Genomic DNA, 20,248 nt, shown 5'->3' on the forward strand with positions numbered 1-20,248 from the left:
AATTAAGAGCCAGATGGGTGCATGCTGGTGATCAGAACAGCAGCACTGGTCCTTCATAACTGTTGCTCAGCATGAGCCCCACTCCCCATGCTGCTCAGTGAGAGCTTTGCTGCAGTGAGCAGCCCTGTGAGAGCCCTTCGCTGCTGACCCTGCCTGGATGTTGTGCCTTGAGCGTCTGCTCCAGCTGCTGCACCTCAGCCCCATGGGGCATCTGCAAGGCAGCTGCAGAATGCTTGCACCTGGCGCCTCCCAGCTCTCCAGCTAGAGTGCACACACTCAGCCTGATGCTTCCCACCCATGTTAAAGCATGGGCTGGTTGTCATAGCTGTCTGGATGCCCATGACCTAGCTCCATCCCTGCTTAGAGGCATTTGGTGTCCCAGAGATCCAGATCACTGTAGCCAGTCTGCTCGCTGCCAGCATCGGCTAGCCCTGTGGCTCCCAACAGCAGGAGGCCTATCTCTTCCAGGTATTGTCCTTGCAGCACAGCGGGTCTGACTCCAGCCACTCACAGTTCGCCTCCTACTGGAAACCAATCCTTTCCATGGATGCAAACTTCTGGCAGAGGTGGCTGCACATGCATCGCATCGTTCTGCTGCTGGAGCATGACACGTAGGTGCCAGGGGCCACAGCCTGTATGGACCACGCTGCTGTCAGGGGAGGGAAGCAGTGCTGGGCCAACTGGATCTGGCTGCATAGCTGGAACCCTCAGAGTCCAGTTCCGGGATGGTAGAGGTTGAGTTGCTGAGGCCCAGAAGGGTGACTTGGGCAGAATCATGCCAGCCACATGGCTGGGGAGGTGAGGCCTGTGTGTCTGGGAGCCTGTGCTGCCTGTGTACTAGCCCTTTGCAGCCTGAGAAGGCACCTTTCCAGAGTGTTGGCTTTCCTGGTGCTCCACTCTGGAGGGAGAACTGAACTGCAGGGACTCCAGGCAGTCATCCCAGGGAGCCAAGGTGTCCCTCCCCAGGTGTGGAATGACTCAGCTAAGCTCCCTGGTGTGCAGCCCAATAGGCTGGGGCTGCCCCTGGGTGCCAAAGGGCATGTACAGTCCTGTTGGGAAAGGCCGGGTGAAACATGCCAAGGACAAGCATACCTGCCTATGCTTCCCTGACAGCTGGAGAAGGCTGGCTGAGACTCCCCTCCTTGGCAGAGCAGAGTCCTGGGAGCCTGTGGGAGCAGACTTGGTTTGGTGTTCCTAACACCATGGCAGGTCTTGGTAAGGCTGTGCTCTGAACCGCAGGCACTGTGCCCACACAGATGGGCAGCTGCAGCCTGCGACTGGCAAACTTTTCAACCCAGAAAGGCAGGGAAGCTCTCCCAAAGAGCAGCACCAGCAGGTGGCTGCTCCCAGGTGAATAGGATTTTGGCCTGATCAAAAGCTGGTCCCACAGCCCCTGGGAGCCAGCAAGTTTCCTGATCATAGGCCCTGGTTCTCATGGGGGACTTCAATCATCCTGATATCTGCTGGGAGAACAATACAGCAGCGCACAGGCAATCCAAGAAGTTTTTGGAGAGTGTTGGAGACAACTTCCTGGTGCAAGTGCTGGAGCAGCCAACTAGGGGCCATGGTCTTCTTGACCTGCTGCTCACAAACAGGGAAGAATTGGTGGGGAATGTATAAAGGAGGGGAATGTGAGCAGCAGTGACCATGAGAGGATTGAGTTGAGGATCCTGAGGACAGGAAGGAAGGGAGAGTAGCAAGGTAAGGACCCTGGACTTCAGAAAAGTTGCCTGTGATTCCCTCAAGGAATGGATAGGCAGGATCCCCTGGGAAGCCAGTCTGGGAGGGAAATGAGTCCAGGAGAGCTGGCTATATTTTAAAGAAACCTTACTGAGGGTGCAGGAGCAAATGATCCTTGTGCACAGGAAGACTAACAAGTATGGCAGGAGACCAGCTTGGTTTAGCAGGGAGCTCTTCAGTGGCTAAATCACAGAAAGGAAGCTTACCAAAAAAGATTCATAGATTTCATAGAAGTGAAAACTTGGACAAATAAATAGGGAGGAGTATTGCTCAGGCATGCAGGAGTGAAGTCAGGAAGGCCAAAGCGCAATAGGAGTTGCAGCTACAAGGGATGTGAAGGGTAACAAGAAGGGTTTCTACAAGTATGTCAGCAACAAGAGGAAGGTCAGGGATAGTGTGGTCCTCTTACTGAATGGTGGAGGCAACCTTGTGACAGAGGATGGGCAAATGGCTGAAGTGCTCAATGCCTCTTCACCTCAGTCTTCACAGGCAAGGTCAGCATCCAGACTACTGCACAGGGCAGCACAGGTTGGGGAGCAGGGGTGAGCAGCCCTCGGTGGTGAAAGAACAGGTTAGGGACTGTTTAGAAAAGCTGGATGTGTGCAAGCCCATGGGGCCAGATGGGATGCACCTAAGGGTGCTGAGGGAGTTGGCTGATGGGATTCTAGAGCCACTGCCCATTATCTTTGAAAACTCATGGCGATCAGGAGAGGTCCTGGATGATTGGAAAAAGGCAAATCTAGTCCCCATATTTAAGAAAGCAAAAAAGGAGGATCCAGGGAACTACAAGCTAGTTGGCCTCATTTCAGTCCCTGAAAGAATGATCCTCAAGGAATCCATTTCTAAGCACTTGGAGAAGAAGGTGATTAGGAGGAGGTGGCATGAATTCACCAAGGACAGATCATGCTTGATCAACCTGATGCCTTCTGTGATGAGGTGACTGGTTCTGTGGATGTGGGGAGACTGGTGGATGTGGTGTACCGTGATTTTAACAAGGTTTTTGATATGGTCTCTCACAGCCTTCTTGCAGACAAAATAGGGAAATACAGGCTGGCTTAATGGACCCTAAGGTGGATAGAAAACTGGCTGGATCATCAGGCTCAGAGGGTAGTAGTCAATGGCTTGATGTCTAGTTGACAGTCGGTATCAAGTGGAGTGCCCCAGGAATCAGTCCTAGGACCCGTTTTGTTCAATGTCTTCATCAACAACCTGGAAGATGGGATGGAATGCACCGTCAGCAAGTCTTCAAGTGACACCAAGCTGGGGGGACTGACAGACATGCTAGCACAGGGGTGGGCAGTTATTTTGGGCAGAGGGCCACTTACTGAGTTTTGGCAAGCCATCGAGGTCTGCATGACAGGCAGCCAGGGGCAGACAAATATTTATTTTCTAAATTTTTTAAGGGCCCCACGGGTTGGATAGAATGGCCTGGCGGGCTGCATCTGGCCTGTGGGCTGCATTTTGCCTACCTCTGTGCTAGACAGTAGGGCTAGGATTCAGAGTGACCTAGACAGATTGCAGGATTGGAGCAAAAGTAATCTCATGAGGTTCAACAAGGACACGTGCGAAGTCCTGCACTTAGGAAGGAACAATCCCATGTACTGGTACAGGCTGGGGGCTGACTGGCTGGGCAGCAGGCTCTACGGAAAAGGATTCGGGGGGGGGCGGGGTAAGGGGACAAGAAACTGAATAGGAGTCAGCAGTGTGCCCTTGTTGCCAAGAAGGCCAATGGCATCCTGGGCTGCATTGGTAGGTGTGTTGCCAGCAGATTGGGGGAAAAGATTATTCCCCGCTATTCAGTACTGGTGAAGCCACATCTGGAGTCCTGTGTCCAGTTTTGTGCCCCTACTAAGAAGGGATGCGGACACATTGGAGAGAGTCCAGTGGAGGCCAAGGAAAATGATTGGGGGGCTGGGGGACAGGACTTGTGAGGAGGGCTTGAGGGAATTGGGCTGATTTAGTCTGGAGAAGAGAAGACTGAGGGGGTGGATTTAATGACAGCTTTCAACTCCCTGAATGGGAGTTCCAGAGAGGACAGAGCTGGACTGTTCTCAGTGGGGGCAGATGGCAGAACAACGAGCAACAGGCTCCAGTTACAGCAAGGGAAGTTGAGGTTGGATATTAGGAAAATCTTTCTCATAGGGAAGGTAGTAAAGCAGTGGAACAGGCTCCCCAGAGAGGTGGTGGAGTCTCCATACTTGGAGGTTTAGACAAGCCTGGGTAGACAAAGCCTTGGCTGGCATGATGTAGTCGGGGCTGGTCCAGCTTTGAGCAGGGGGTTGGACTAGATGTGACCTTCTGACATCCCTTCCAACCCTCACTTTTTCTAATTTTGTAAGTGATGTGTCTCCTGCTATGTGTATGTGTTTTGGGTGTTGGGGGGTGGCAGCAGCCAGGGATCAGGGTCCTTTGAAGGCAAGAGCTGGAAGAGCCTGCAGATATGATGGGTGGGGAGGGGTTTGGTAACAACTGTCCATGAGTGGAGGTGGGGCCCTGTTGCTTCCGGGCCTAGGTGGAGGGGTGGGACAGCTGCTGTAGGGTCCATCCCAGGGTGAGATGGTGTGGGCAGGACTGCCTGGTTATCACCTCACTGGCCTCTTCTGCAGGCCGGTCCCCAAACACCTGCACACGCCTGGGAACAACGGCCGGTATAGCACCATCCAGTGCCGCATCTCACACTCTGCCCTCACCTCCCTGCTGCGGGACTGGAGTAGCTTTGTACTGGTGGAAGGCTACTCCTACGTGAAGCTGATACATAGGTGAGTGGCGCTTGGTGGGGGAGTGTCCTGTGCTGCTGATGTCCTGCTCAGGCAGGAGCCGACAGGGACAGGTAGCACAAAAGCAGCTGGAGGGGTTGAGGTTCCTCCTGTGCACTAAGACCTGCCCTTTGTCCACACTTGCCTCCCATTATGACGAGTGCTTGTTAAAGCCCTGTTTGCTTCTGGCTCCATTCCAGCTGGCCACAGCTCACAGCTGACATTGGTCTGATACTTCCCTGAGCCCAGCAACTTTCCTGCTGTAACCTTCCCCCCAGGCTCTGCTGTTCTGCTCTTCCATGGAACGGAACAGAAGTGGGGTGGGCTCATCCCTGTGTTGTGGGTTTGTTGGCTCAGCTTGGCTGACCTCAGCCTGGGCTCTGTGCTCAGCCTGCCAGTTTCCTGCAGAAACCTCTTCCATAGCTGTGAGAAGAGTTTGATGCTCCTGCATAGCAGGCAATGCTCCCCTGCCTGGCACCCTGACTCTGCGGCAGGGATAGGCATCCCTTTGCCTTGGGGCTTTGGAGGGCTGTGAACTGTACCTCTGAGGCTCTGCCTTTTGGCCAGACCATTCTTCCTGCAGCCCCCTCAATGACCAACTCCTTTTCCAGCTCAGAGGATCCAACCCCTTCTTCATTCTACGTGGTGCGGATCATCTCCAAGGCCCCCTGCATGGTTCTCCGGTTGGGATTCCCTATTGGAACGCCTGCCCAAGCCAGGAACAAGGTGAATGCCAAGCTCCAGCACATAATACTGACTGGTGAGGGGAACAGTGAGCAATTTCAGAGACTGTATGGGGCAGTGGGGGTCTGGGTTGCTGCAGGAGCAGATGAGAATGACTTGGCTGAACTGCCTTGCTGGGGTAAGGATCCCATTTCTGTGAGCGGCTGCTAGAGCGTGCTAGATAGGCAGCAAAGCAGTGAATGACGGAGAACCTGCTGACAGCCTGTTTAGCTTTCAGAGGCCTTCAGCAAGGTCCCACCCATGAGGTTACTGAAGGAACCAGCTGTCCTGTTGTGCAGTGTGAAGCCTTGTCACACTTCAAACACGGTGGAAGACAAAGCAGAGGGTAGGATTAAAGGAGTTGCCCCACAGTCAAAGGGTACCAGGCTTCGTGCAAAGCCTATCTGGGGGCAGAGCTGGCACAGTCCGCAGGTGACACAAAGCTGTGGAGCTTACATCAGGACCAGAGGACTGAGGCTTCTGAGAGAAGTGAGCAATGCTGGGGGTTGGGCAGTGGGTGTGGGCATGACTTGGGTGATGTGCAGTGCAGAGATATTTGAGCTGCTCCTTCCCTTCATACGGGTCTACACCACCTGCCTAGGGCCAAGGATGACTGTAGTTGGCTCAGTGGAGACCACGTGTTACCCCTTAACCAGGCAGTTGGTACTTTCCCACCTGTCATGCCATCTCCTGCACAAACTTATTACACCTCTTTCATTTTCTTCAGTAACTAAGCTAGTCATGGAGCTCTGCCTCATCCTCCAGCCACTGAGCACAGTCCTCTCCACTATCTACCAGCTCTGTGATCAGTGTGTTAGGGGGTCCTGGAATCAATGCTCCTTTCAGGGTGAAGGGAAAGTTCTTCCTCAAGCCTCTCCAAGAAGCAGCCTTGTCTTGTCTCCCTCTTCTAACCCTGCAGCCAGCCCTGGAATGGCTTCAGAAGGAACAAACCTCTGGCTTTTCCAGTGACCTGTAGCACCCCCACCTCTGTGAGTTCCTTCTTTTTGGTCAGCTGCCAGGACACCCCGGGGTGTCCTCTTTCAAAGGTGTCAGAGTGCTGATATCCCAAACAGCACAGCAGACTCTGCTCCAAAGCAACAGGCTTTATTGTGCCCCTCTGGTTCCCTCTGTTCTTCCACAGGTTCCACTTTCTCTGCCCTAGGACCTTCCCTGCCATCTGCCCTGGGACCTTCTTCCCATCCCACAGCTCGTTCAGGGCCTCACTCGTTCTCTTTGGTCCCCATCAGACACACTTGCAACAACACAGTTACAAAAGTAGTGTTCACCAGGGGACAGCACTCCCCCCATACCATTGCACATAAGATTATGGGGATCTACTCCGAGAACAGTCTTTGTGGCCTGCTGCCAAGCCCAGGCTGCCACCTCCCCTGGGGTGAAGAGGGCACATGGGTGTCCTGCCTGTAGAACTGTTTAAAAGCATGATTTGCTGTGAGTCTGCCCACTCTGTTTCCCCAGATGCTCCCTACAAGAGCCCCAAAATAGAGCTCAGCCAACCAGCCTTTTTCATCACTTTAAACTAAGCCCGCTGGGGGATGGGGGGACTACTGCCCCTGCTGGCCCACTGAATGGCCCTTGCAAAGCCAGCGGACCAGGGCACTTAAGGGGGCACTTAAGGGAGCTCACCCCTGCCCCAGCCCTGGCACAATCTGTGGGCAAGGCAAGAGCCCCCAAGGGCACACTTGCCTGCCTGTACACTAATGCCAGGAGCCTGGGCAACAAGCAGGACGAGCTCGTCCTCCTGCTCAGTGCAAAGAAATATGATGTCATTGGGATAACGGAGACCTGGTGGGACTCCACCCATGACTGGACCACGGGTATAGAGGGCTATACCCTGTACAGGAGGGATCGTGTTGACAAAAGGGGCGGGGGTGTAGCTCTCTATGTGAAGGAAAGCTACATGTCCCTGCAAGCTGATGTTGGCGACCGGCATGGACAGCTAGAGACCCTCTGGGTAAAAATTCGTGGGGAATTCGGCACAGGGGACACAACGGTGGGAGTCTACTACAGACCTCTCACTCAAAGTCCCGAGCTTGACCAGGAGTTTGCCCGGGAACTGACTGAGGCCGCTTGCTCCAGGACCTTGGTTGTCATGGGTGACTTCAATTACCCGGACATCTCGTGGGAAGATCACTCAGCTAAATCTGAGCAGGCGCAAAGCTTTCTCTCATGCGTGGATGACCTCTACCTGACCCAAGAGGTCTATGGGCCAACGAGAGGCAAAGCGCTGCTTGACCTGCTACTGGCTACGGGGGATGACCTAATCGGCGACCTAGTGATCAATGGGAAGCTGGGTGACAGCGACCACGAGCTGATCACCTTCACCATCCGCCGTAAAGCTGGCAAGTCAGTCAGCAACACAGAAGTCCTTAACTTCAGAAAAGCCGACTTTGACAAGCTCAAGAGGCTAGTCGGTCAGGCCCTCAGGGACCATGACCCCAGGGAGATGGGAGTTCAAGAAGAGTGGTTGCTTCTCAAGGAAGCGATCCTCAGTGCACAAGCGAAATCTATTCCAACACGGAGGAAAGGCAGCAAGAAGGCACAGCAGCCCCCTGGCTCTCCGGAGACCTACCGGACCTACTGTGGCTAAAAAGGAAAGCCTACAAAGGATGGAGGATGGGATTCACCTCCAAGGAGGATTACTCTGCGCTGGTCCGGTCCTGCAGGGAGCAAACCAGGAAAGCCAAGGCTGCAACTGAACTCCAACTAGCTTCAGGCATCAAGGACAACAAAAAGTCCTTTTTCAGGTATGTGGGGAGCCAGAGGAAAAGCAAGGGCAATGTTGGACCCCTGCTAAACCAGATGGGGCAACTGACAACTGACGCCCAGGAAAAAGCCAACCTATTAAATAGGTACTTTGCGTCAGTCTTTCATCAGTCACATGGGATGCCCATGCCTGCTATGGGACAAGGAAATCTGGGTGAGGGGAATCCCCTACCCTCCATCAATGCTGACCTCGTGAAGGAACACCTTGAGAAGCTGGATACCTTCAAGTCAGCTGGCCCTGACAACCTGCACCCCAGGGTACTCAAGGAGCTGGAGAGCGTCATAGCCCAGCCCCTGGCACGGGTCTTTGAAAACTCCTGCCACTCTGGTGTAGTGCCCGAAGACTGGAAGAAGGCCAATGTGGTGCCGATCTTCAAGAAAGGGAGGAGAGTGGATCCGGCTAACTACAGGCCCATTAGCCTGACTTCTATCCTGGGGAAGATCTTACAAAAGTTTATTAAGGAGGCCATCCTTGAGGGACTGGCCCAGGCTAACATTCTAAGGGACAGCCAGCACGGATTTGTTGCGGGTAGGTCTTGTTTGACCAATCTCATTTCCTTCTATGACCAGGTGACCTATCACCTGGACGAGGGAGAAGAGATTGATGTCATATATCTTGACTTCAAAAAAGCTTTTGATCTGGTATCCCATGATCACCTCTTGGCCAAACTGGCCAGTTGTGGCCTTGGCTCCACCACGATCCGCTGGCTGGGAAATTGGCTTCGTGGTTGGACCCAGAGGGTTGTGATTGATGGCAGTCAATCATCATGGTGCCCTGTAACCAGTGGGGTCCCTCAAGGCTCTGTCCTGGGACCCATCCTGTTCAACATCTTCATTAACGATGTGGACATTGGAGTTAGGAGTGGACTGGCCAAGTTCGCTGATGACACCAAACTTTGGGGCAAAGCATCCACGCCAGAAGATAGGCGGGTGATCCAGGCTGACCTGGACAAGCTCAGCAAATGGGCAGACGAGAACCTGATGGTGTTTAACACCGAAAAATGCAAGGTTCTCCACCTTGGGAGGAAAAACCTGCAGCACCCTTATAGGCTCGGCAGTGCTACGTTGGTTAGCACTACAGAAGAAAAAGACTTGGGGGTCATCATTGACCACAAGATGAACATGAGCCTGCAATGCGATGCTGCGGCTAGTAAAGCGACCAAAATGCTGGCGTGCATCCATAGATGCTTCTCGAGCAAATCCCGGGACGTCATTCTCCCCTTGTACTCGGCCTTGGTGAGGCCGCAGCTGGAGTACTGCGTCCAGTTTTGGGCTCCACAATTCAAAAAGGATGTGGAGAAGCTTGAGAGAGTCCAGAGGAGAGCCACGCGCATGATCAGAGGGCAGGAAAACAGATCTTACGATGACAGGCTGAGAGCCACGGGACTCTTTAGCCTGGAAAAGCGCAGGCTCAGGGGTGATCTGCTGGCCACCTATAAGTTTATCAAGGGTGACCACCAGGATCTGGGGGAACATCTGTTCACCAGAGCGCCCCAAGGGATGACGAGGTCGAACGGTCACAAACTCCTGCAAGACCGTTTCAGGCTGGACATAAGGAAGAATTTCTTTACTGTCTGAGCCCCCAAGGTCTGGAACAGTCTGCCAGCGGAGGTGGTTCAAGCACCTACATTGAACACCTTCAAGAGTAAACTGGATGCTTATCTTGCTGGGATCCTATGACCCCAGCTGACTTCCTGCCCTTTGGGCAGGTGGCTGGACTCGATGATCTCCCGAGGTCCCTTCCAGCCCTGATGTCTATGAAATCTATGAAATCGTCACTGCAACTGTCACTCTTCAGGGAGCACTCTGCTTCTAAATCATGCCTGACAAGTGCTTGTCCAGCCTGGTCTTGGAAACCCCCAGCAAAGGAGATTACACAGCTGCTCTGGGTAGTCTGTTCCACTGCTTTGCTGCTTTAAATATGAAGATATTTTTCCTGATATCCAGCCTGAACCTGCTTGGCTGCATCTTCAGGCTTGTGCTACACAACCTACTCTCTGCAGTGAAGGAGAAAGCATTTTCTGTCTCCCCTTTATGGCAGCCCTTAGATATTTGAAAACTGCTATCGTGTCCTCTCTTCATTGACTTTTCCACAAATGGAACATGCCTGTTTCCTTCCACCTCTTCTTACGTGACTTGCCTTCCAAGTCCTTTATCTCTTTTGTCACCCATCTTTGGATTCTCTCTAACTTCTCTACATCCTTTTTAGAATTTGGAGCCCAAAGCAAGCCTTCCAGGAATGCATCCAGTCTCTCCTAGCTGAAGGTGAAGGATCCTGCCCCAGGAACAGTCACTCTCCCTTATTTCTCTTTCAACTCACTTGCTTCAGCTTCCATTCATTGGTCCTACTCCTAGATTGGAGTTCTTCAGTGTCTGCTGCGGTCTCCCCCTAGGGAAGTAGGGCTGGAAGGGGCCTCACAAAGCCGTTTAGTCGAGCCTCCTGCTCAAGGCAGGAGCATCCCTAACGTAATCATCCCAGCCATGTGTATGTCCAGCCTGCTCTTGAACATTTCCAGGGATGGAGATTCTACAGCTTTTCTAGGTTCCTGTTCCGGTGGCTTGACTAACTTCAGAGTCCGAAAGCTCCTTCTGATGTCGAGCCTCAGTTTCCTCTGCTGAAGTCTGAGGCCATTGCTCCTAGTCCTGTCCCCTTCAGCCACAGACAAAAGCTCATCTCATCCTCTCCGTAATTATCCTTCAGGTATTTGAAGACTTGTCAAATCCCACCCCCCATCCTTCTCTTCTTCAGACTAAATAACCCTAGTTGTTTCAGTGTTTCATCATATGTCTTGCCTCCCAGGCCCTTAATTATTTTTATTGCTCTGTGCTGTACTTTTTCCAAACTGTCTGCATCCATCTTGAAGTGTGGGGTCTATAACTGGACATGGGCCTCTATGGGAGGCCTCAACAGTCAGTGCTGAATAGAATGGAATAATTGCTCCCCTTGGTGTGCAAGTGACAACCCAGGATGCTGGTGCAGTATACATGCACTGTTGGTTCATATTCAGCTTATGGTCCTTCTCTCCACACTGCAGCCCAGCCAGTCATTCTCCAGTCTGGATTTATGAACACAGTTATTCTGTCACAGGTGAAAGACTTTGCACTCATCCTTGGTGAATCTTGCCTGGTTGATTTGTAGACCGTCCATGCAAGTATGTGGATGTGAATTCAGTCCCCCCTCAGTGTGACATGTTCATCCTGCCTACAGGTCTCATAAGCATATCATTTGCTTAATGGCCCAGCCAATGTCAGCACCAGGCTTTCTTTCCTGTTGCCTGTTTAGGATCTAACATAGACTCCCTGTGTATCTGTGAGGGCCCTAGGAAGTTCTGGCCCTGCTATCTACCTTGCACTGTAATCCTATCCTGTTTAACTTCCCAGCAGCAGGTGAAACAGACTAAGTATTATCAGTCCTAAGGCTTCTAACAATAGTCCTGAAAGCAGCTGAGACCTTTCTACAAACTATACTCACACTATGATGGGCTCTATATTAGCTTCTACCACACAGGAAAGAGATTTGGTAGTCATTGCGGACAATTCACTAAAAACGTCCACTCAGTGAACAGAAACTGTCAAAAAGGCAAACAAAATGTTAAGAATTATTAAGAAGGTAACTGTAAACAAAATGGAAAGTATTGTATTATTATCGTAGAATCATACAACATGAGGTTGGGAAGGGCCCTCCGGAGATCAAATCTAGTCCAACCCCATGCTCTGAGCAGGACCAGTCCCAAGTACATCATCCCAGCCAAGGTTTTGTCTACCCAGGTCTTCAAAACCTCCAAGGATGGAGACTCCACCACCTCTCTGGGGAGCCTGTTGCAGTGCTTTACTACCCTCCTCAGGAAAAACGTTTATCCTAATACGCAGCTTCAACTTCCCTTGATGCGACTTAAGCCCATTGCTCCTTGTTCTGTCATCTGCCTTCACTGAGAACAGTCCAGCTCCATTTGCTTTGGAACCCCTGTTCAGGGAGTTGAAGGCTGCTATTCAATCTCCACTTGGTCTTCTCCCCCTCTGTGCGGTGCTGGTCAGGCCGCAGCTGGAGTACTGTGTCCAGTTCTGGGTGCTGCACTTCAAGAGGGACGTGGAGAACCTGGAGAGGGTCCAGAGGAGGCCACTCGTATGGTTGGGGGCCTCTGTTGCCAACCCTATGAGGAGAGGCTGAGGGACCTGAATCTCTTCAGTCTCCACGAGAGGAGACTGAGGGGGATCTTGTGGCTGCCTACAACCTTATCAGGGGCCAGCAGCAGGGACTCGGGGAAAGTCTGTTCCCCAGGGCCCCCCTTGGAGTCACTAGAAACAATAGCCACAAGCTGAGGGAGGATAGGTTTAGGTTAGATATTAGAAAGAAGTACTTCACTGTAAGGGTGGCCAGAGCCTGGAATAGGCTTCCCAGAGAGGTGGTGCTCTCACCTTCCCTGGAAATCTTCAAGAGGAGACTGGATAGGCACCTGGCTGGGGTCTTATGACCCCTACCACCCCCAGTGCTCCTTCCTGCCCATGGCAGGGGGTCAGACTCGATGATCTGTCTAGGTCCCTCTGACTCACTGATTCTGTGATTCTCTACTCCAGACTAAATAAGCCCAGTTCTCTCAGCCTTGCCTCACCAGTCATGTTCTTCAGCCCTCTAACCACTTTTGTAGCCCTGCAGTGCAATCTCTGAGAATTTGTCCACATCCACATCCTTTCTGTAGTGGGAGGCCCATAATGAACACAGAATTCCAGATGTGGCCTCAACAGTGCTGAACAGAGGGGAAGAATCACTTCCCTTGATCTGCAAATGCAGCCCAGGATGCCATTAGCCTTCTTTGCAGCAAGGGCACACGGCTGGCTCCTATTCACCTTCTTGTCCACTGTCACCCCAGGTCCTTTTCTGCAGAGCTGCTGCCCAGCCAGTCAGCCCCCAGCCTGTAGTGGTACACGGGATTGCTCTGTCCTAAGTGCAGGACTTTGTATTTGTCCTTATTGAACCTCATAAGATTTCTTGCTCCAATTCTCTAATTTGTTGAGATTTCTCTGAATACTAGCTCTACCCTCCAACCTATCTATTACTCCCCCAGCGTGGTGTCATCTGCAGGCTTGCTGAGAGTGCACTCCATCCCATCTTCCAAGTTGTTGATGAAGATACTGAACAAAAACAACCCCAGAACTGATTCCTGGGGCACTCCACTTAATAGCAACTGCCAGCTAGACATCAAGCCATTGATTACTGCCCTCTGGGCCGCATGATCTGACCAGTTTTCTATCCACCTTACGGTCCCTTCATCCAACCCATGCTTGGTTAGCTTGCCTGTGAGAATGTTGTGGGAGACTGTATGAAAAGCCTTGCTAAAGTCAAGGTACACCACATCCCCTGCTCTTCCCAGAGCCAGTCACATTGTCATAGAAGGCAAGCAACTTGGTCAGGTATGACTTGCCCTTGGTGAATCCACACTGACTGTTCCTAATCAGCTTTTCCTCCTCCAAGTGCTTAGAAATTGATTCCTTCTTGATTCTTCCAGGGACTGAGGTGAATCATTTTTCCATTTCTTAAAGATGGGCACTAGATTTGCCCTTTTCCAGTCGTCCAGGACCTCTTTCAATCACTGTGAATTTTCAAGGATGATGGCCAGTGGCTCTGTAATCACATCAGCCAACTCTCTCAGCACCCTTGGATGCATTCTGTGTGACCCAATGGGCTTGTACATATCCAGCTTTTTGAAATAGTCCCTAATCTGTTCTTTCACCACCGAGGGTTGCTCACCTCCTCCCCAAACTGTGCTGCCAGGTGCAGTAGTCTGGGTGCTGACCTTACCTGTGAAGACTGAGGTGAAAACAGCAGTGAGCACTTCAGCCTTTTCTGCATCCTCTGTCACAAGGTTGCCTCCACCATTCAGTAAGAGGCCCACACTATCCCTGACCTTCCTCTTGTTGCTGACGTACTTGTAGAAACCCTTCTTGTTTACCTTTCACGTTCCTTTGTCATTCTGACTTCATCCCTGCATGCCTGAGCAATGCTCTTATACTGCTTCCAAGTTGTTTGTCTAAGTTTCCACTTCTTGTAGGCTTGCTTTCTGTGTTTTCACTCACTGAAGAGCTCCCTACTAAACTAAGCTGGTCTGGTTCATTCCTGCACCCTCAATAAGGTCTCTTTAAAGTAAATTTTGCCCCTTTATAAATTAATGTTGTGTTCACACCTTGAATATAGTGCCCAATTCTGGTCCCCATAACTCAAAAAGGATATAGAAGAGCTAAAGAATGTCCAAATAAAGGTAAAGAACAAGGATGATTAGTGTTATGGAGGGACTTCCATATGAGGAGAGATGAAAGAGGCTAGGCCTGTTCAGTTTAGAAAAGAGACACGTGGGGGATGTGATAAGGGTTTATGGGGATTTATTATTTACAATCTCTCAATACAAGAACTGGGGTTCACAAAATGAAACTAGTAGGTCGGAAGTTTAAAGCTAACAAAAGGGAATTCTTTTTCATGTGACTTGTAATTACAATGTGGGACTCGCTGGCACCAGATATGGTGGAAGCTGACATTGTAGCCAGAATCAGAAAGGGGTTGGACAAATTCTTGGAAGGAAGGTATATCAGTAGCTATTGATCACAGGAGTTAGGGATACAGCCTCTGAATTAGAACTTCCTAGACCTTAAACGCTGGAGGCTCCAAGAGAGAGGAACAGTGGGGGAAAAAAACCTGGTCAGGCCCATTCGTTTTCCATTTCAGCATCCACTCTGCCACTGTGTGACACAGCAGGCTGCGCAAGTTGGACCTATGGTCTCACCCAGTCCATGGCAGCCCCGGTGCTCTTATGCGCTGTGCTGTTGGTTGGTGGGGCCCAGTTCTCCTGGGGGGGCACAGATCCTGCCCCCTCCTAGTGAGAGCTGCGCATAGACGCTGCTGCGCCTCGCATCCAGTGTCCTTTTGGGTGTTTTTGCTGTGTAAATGGTTTCCCACTCCCCACAAGTGTCGAACTGTGCAGTAGTACACAGGTCGAGCTCGCCAGGGTAGTGTGCAGAGGTCCCATCACTATACAGCTCATATTGCTAAGGGTGATGCCAGCCCTCCTGACCATGCTACGGCACTGGGAGCTCACCTTGAGCCCCAGATAAGCCAGCCATTTTTCCTTTTGTACCTGTGGATAGATTGTGGAGGAGTTACGGGATCGGATCTTGCAGCTTCGCTTCCCTCACCGGGTCCAGAGCAAAGAGGCAACTCCTAAAGCGAAGAGGAAATCGTTTGGCAGCAGTTCCCCATCCAAGTCTCCGCCTGTGGCAGGGGCACAGCCAGCCTTCTCAGACAGACCCTGCCTGGTTGTGCTCCACAAGCCACTGGAGAAGCTTTTGATCAGGTAGTAGGGCAGGGCTTAGCATGCTGGGTGAAGGGGAGGAGCTGTGCCAGTGCCACGGGGCAGCTTTTGCTACTGCTGTGCAGTAGACCTGGTCCCCATTGCCCTGGGAACTTGGGCCTAAAGACAGTTAGTGCTGGTGCTGCAGCATGGGGCAGGAGCAGATCCTGGGCCTGGGCCTGGGGCAAGTTGTGGTTGTGGCCTGGGGCCTTTGACTTGCAGTCCTGAGCAGTGTGTCCTGGGCAAGCCCCTGCTCCAGGATCAACTCTCTGGCTAGAGCACAGAGCAGGTGGAAGAAGTTGGTCATCAGCCCCACGTGAGGTGTGCCCAGGTCCCACCACTCCAGCTGCAGCTGTTGGACTTGCAGGGCTGAGTGAGCAGCCAGCAGGACTGGGTCTCACCATGGCCTGCCCTTCCTCTAGCTGGCCACTCATTCTGCCCCCTCCTAGGTATGAGAAGCTGCCTTCTGACTACCGGGCTCCCTTCAGCCTCACCCTGGAGCACCCCCCTGTGTCTGGCCCACTCACCATGGCCAGCCGCACTGCCTCCTCCACCCTGGCCTCCCTGTCCCGCTACTTCTACCACCAGCGCTGGATCTGGAGTGTCCAGTCAGGACTGGCACCAGCTGTACCTATCACAGCTGTAGCCCAGCTCCTGTCCACACTCACAGAGTAAGTGTCGTGGCTCTCTGGGGCCCTGCCCCAAAAGTGCAGAAACAACAGGCCAGGCCTGGCTGGGCTTGGAGAGGAGGACTGTGCTGTGGATACCGGTGCAGCCCTCCCAACTGTGCTCTGCTTCCAGGGGCAGCTGCCAAATTCCCCTGGACTGTGGGGGTGGCAGGGTTCACTCAGTTGGCATTGCCTAGCCTACACTCCTGTCTGCCCCCACCCCCCTCTCAGGGTGCTGAGCTGCTCCTCCTGGTTGGGGTTGGGGGTGGTGGCAGGGCTCGATTCAGCCTTTTCTGCTTCGGGGGAGGGTCTGCACAGTGCAGTGGAGGAAGCATTCATCTCCTGAGGCTTCTCTCTGGTGATGCCCAGGCTCCGTCTCTCGGAGGGCTTCCACTTTGCATCCAGTGGTGATGGGATTATTAACATGGCACTGGAGCTGCCCATACAGGTGAGTACTTTCACCCTTCTGCCCTGCTGCAGGGACCCACCACCCTACCCTCAGTTCCACCTTTCTCTGGCCTGGCACCCCTGAGGGTGAGGGCACAGACTGTGGGGCAGGACACTGCCAGTCTCTGGGACCCTAGGGACAGATGGAGGCCCAATGTCCTGACCCCCCTGGAGCCAGGCAGCTTTCCTGTCAGAGAGTGGAGTTCCCACTGGAGCCTGGGGCGTGCAGGTCATGTAGAGACCCTGGGAGGCAGCTAAGATGGGCTCTGTGGAAGGAGCACTCTGCTACAGCTGGTGTAGGCTCCCTCTCCCTCTGCCTCTCTCCTGGTGGGAGCCAAGGGAAGGGAAAGCACAGGTTGGTGCCATTCTGCCAGTGCAGCTGATGAGCGTCCTGCCCCTAGATCAATGACTCAAGTGAGAACGGCAAGGAGAAACACACGTGCATCGTGCAGTACCTCCTCTTCCCACCGCACTCCACCTCCACCAAGGACAGGTGAGGACATGGCCTGGCCTCATGGGCAGCGCACACAAACCACAGCTTGGTTCCTGCTCTCAGGCCCCTGGGGCAGTGAGAGGGGGCAGTCCCACACCAAGCTGCACTGGCCATGCTGGAGCCACCAGCAGCTGCCATGGACAGGGTGTGGGAGGTAGGCAGTGGCAATGACTCTGTGGAGGAGGGTGGCACCATGCCGTGGGCTGGCTGCCACTCCACCCTTGGAGCACATCTGGAGCCCTCATGGAGCTGTCACGGGCGAGTGCCTGCATGGCAGGATACTCACTGCACACTTGCCTCCCTAGCTTCTCCACAGATGATGACAATGACACTGAGGTGGAGGCCATCGAGGTAGATACAGAGCTGAACCTGGTTACTGAGTGCTGGGTGGAGCCACAGAGTGGCCATGTCCACAGCACTGCTGAGAACTGGCGGCACCTCCAGGGCCTGCCCTATCAGAAGATCCCCAAAGCGGTGAGTTGTCCCAGGGCGGCTGCCCCCATAGAGCTACAAGGAGGGTGGGCCTTGCTGTTGATGGGTCCCAGAGGCTGGGGGAGGGGAGGTAACATGGGGCCATGATACCTAAGAGTCTCTGGGGAGCATGCACAACTGATCCCTGTGCCCCAGGGAGAGCCCCTGCAGTGGGGACCAGCCCCAGCACCGGCTCTAGGCTGCGTGGTTGCAGCCAGTAGCTCTGCCTGGGATATGCCACTGGCATGTGCTGTGCTGGGGCAGGGTAGCTTCCTGCCCTCAGTCTGTGGACAGGTTGCGAAGAGAAGCCTTGTGGGGTCAGTGGGGTGGGAGCTCTGTGCAGTGCCCAGCACACGGAGCCTAGTGGGGTCCTGCCCATGCAGAGAGCAGGACAACAGGGTACGCAGGCAGAAGTAGCCTTCATGGAGGTGGTGACTGCTCCTGACAGCTGGACAAGGCCCTCCCACAGCCTGGCTCTTGTCAGGTCATGGGTGTTGCAGGGTAGGGGAGGTTTAAAGGAGACAGCAAAGTGTCTATGAGGCACTCTTTATGGGGGCTTCTCTGGCACAAGGAGCAGAGCAGTACAGGAGAGGCTGGCATAAGGGACTGTTGGAGAGAGGTGGCCTTTTCACATGGGTGAGGAGGGGTTGGGGGGATGGCTGCAAAGGGCCTTGTGGAGCTGGGTTAGGTAGCACAGGGCAGCAAATGAGGTCAGGGTGGGTTTGGAAGCTGGGCAGGTCAGAAGCAGGTCTGTATTGGCTCCTCTTGCCAGCAGAAGGGAGTGAGCCATGGGGTGAAGGAGACTGGGGCCCATGCGTGGTCTAGGCCCTTGATTCCCCTTCTCTGGGCCTGCCCTGTGCTGTGTGCAGGGAGCACCTCTCCTGCTGGACACTGAGCCCCATGTCTCATTGCAGCTGTATCCCAGGGACCTGGCCTGCATCAGCACCTTGCTGACCTTTGAGTACGTCAGCCAGCTGTGCCAGAACAAGGACTGGGTGTGCCCTGTGTCTGATGCCAGGGCCACAGAAGGTGAGTTAGGTTTGGGGTCCCTTCCTGGTGGGTTGGATGGATCTGTGAGCATCTGAGCCTCCTGGCAGCTGGATGAAACTCAGGGGCTCACTCTGGCATTTGCCAGCCTCTCCTTGGCTACTGCCTGCCTTGTCCCCTTTGGTCCAGGGCCACCTCCTGTCTTATGGCTAACCTAGTGTGGGGCTGGGCTGAGCTCACACAAGCCAGAGTAGGGGAAGGAGGGGAAGCCTTTGTCTGGATTGTAGAAAGGCGCTGGATGGGAGATGGCTGCTGCCTGTGCTCTGCCTCCCTGGGCTGGGCCAGGTACTCGGGCACCGCGAGTTCTCAGCTCCCTCAGGGCAGGGCTGACGTGGCAGTGACCTGGTGTGACCAGGATGTTGCTGGGGGCATTTCTTTGATGCTCTGCTTGGGACCTTCCTAAGGGTGCAGCAAGCCCTAGGTGGGTTTTGCGGCTCGCCTCTAGTGTCACAAAGTCCTAGAGCTGTGGAGTTGGGACCTCCAGAGGTCGCATCTAATCCAGTCCCTGCCTAAGGCAGGATCAGATCTGTCCAAACCATCCCAGACAGCCATAATCTAAACTGTACATAAGACTGCCCTCAATCCTGACACAGCACAGACCTAACACCCGAACCTGCCCCAGGGAAAGCAGGGGAACCATAGCAGACAACATGCTGCTTCTGTGAAATGTTGTCGATTGTAAGCTCCAGAGACCCTGGGTAGAGGCCATGCCCACACTACAGAGGAACGTAATCTGTCTGTACCAATCTGACCAGGGTAAAATTATTTTCTGACCTGAAATACGACATTGAGGAAAATTTAAATGGGAGTGTGGGGCCACTGCTCAACAATTTGGGACAGCTGGTTCATAGATTCATAGATTGTTAAGGGCTGGAAGGGACTTTGTACATCATCGGGCCCAGTCTCTCTGCACTAGGCAGGGAAAGACTGCTGGGGTCAAGTGACCCCAGCAAGGTGACTGTCCAGTCTCTTCTTGAAGATTTCCAGGGTAGGTGACTGCACCAGCACTGGAGGGAGCTTATTCCACAGTCTGGACACCCTGACTGTGAAGGAGTTTTTTGTGAAAGTGAGCCTGAAACGGCCTTCGGTCTTCCCCAGGGGTGCCGTGGTGAACAGGTGTTCACCAAGGTCTTGATGTACTCCCCTGATGTAGTAGTAAGCTGCTACCAAATCCCCTGTCGGCCTTCTTTTCTGTAGGCTGAAGAGGCCCAAGTCCCTCAGGCTCTCCTCGTATGGTTTGTCTTGCAAGTCCCTGATCATACAGGTGGCTCTTCTCTGGACTCTCTCAAGTTTTTTTCACGTCCTTGTTGAAGTGCAGCACGCAGAAGTGCCGGTTACCAGCACTCAAGAGAAAACTGAATTCCTGAATAGACTACTTTGCTTTGGTCTTTCACCATGCCAAGGGCAAAATCATGCTAGAGTGGGTACAGAACGAGCAGGGTAGGAACAACTGCATTCCTACTATCTCCGTAGAACTGGTGTGTGATCATTTGAAAAAGTTAGACATATATAAGTCAGCAGGACTGGATGAACATCATCTGAAGGTGCTGAAGGAGCTGGCCAAAGTCTTCTCAGGGCCACTAGCAAAACTTTTAAAAAACTCATGGCACTCTGGAGAGGTCCCTGAGGACTGGAAGAGGGCCTATGTTGTGCCCATCTTCAACAAAGGGAGGACCTAGGTAACTAAAGGCCAGTCAGCCTAACTTCTATACCAGGGAAGATCCTGGAAAAATTAATCAAGGAGTCTACATGGAATAGGCTTGCAGAAGGTAGGATTCTGAA

General features: G+C 53.1%; 1 protein-coding gene across 7 annotated transcripts in view; it reads left to right on the top strand.

Annotated features, from left to right (window-relative positions):
• Positions 1 to 20,248, top strand: part of SZT2 (SZT2 subunit of KICSTOR complex) — an 84,985-nt gene that overhangs the window by 22,541 nt on the left and 42,196 nt on the right. For all 7 annotated transcript variants that reach the window (XR_016442707.1, XM_090049860.1, XM_090049863.1 and 4 more), the window contains 9 exons: positions 469 to 611; positions 4,347 to 4,499; positions 5,108 to 5,222; positions 15,138 to 15,343; positions 15,790 to 16,011; positions 16,378 to 16,456; positions 16,857 to 16,948; positions 17,254 to 17,422; positions 18,334 to 18,448. Coding sequence is in view for 6 of the 7 variants with exons in the window: in XM_090049860.1 (XP_089905986.1) it covers positions 469 to 611; positions 4,347 to 4,499; positions 5,108 to 5,222; positions 15,138 to 15,343; positions 15,790 to 16,011; positions 16,378 to 16,456; positions 16,857 to 16,948; positions 17,254 to 17,422; positions 18,334 to 18,448 (1,294 nt within the window). In the remaining variant the exon portion in view is untranslated. The remainder of the gene's footprint in view (positions 1 to 468; positions 612 to 4,346; positions 4,500 to 5,107; positions 5,223 to 15,137; positions 15,344 to 15,789; positions 16,012 to 16,377; positions 16,457 to 16,856; positions 16,949 to 17,253; positions 17,423 to 18,333; positions 18,449 to 20,248) is intronic.

The sequence above is a fragment of the Crocodylus siamensis genome, chromosome 5 (assembly GCF_052110815.1).
Source record: "Crocodylus siamensis isolate JL-2025a chromosome 5, ASM5211081v1, whole genome shotgun sequence".
Lineage (NCBI taxonomy): Eukaryota > Metazoa > Chordata > Crocodylia > Crocodylidae > Crocodylus > Crocodylus siamensis.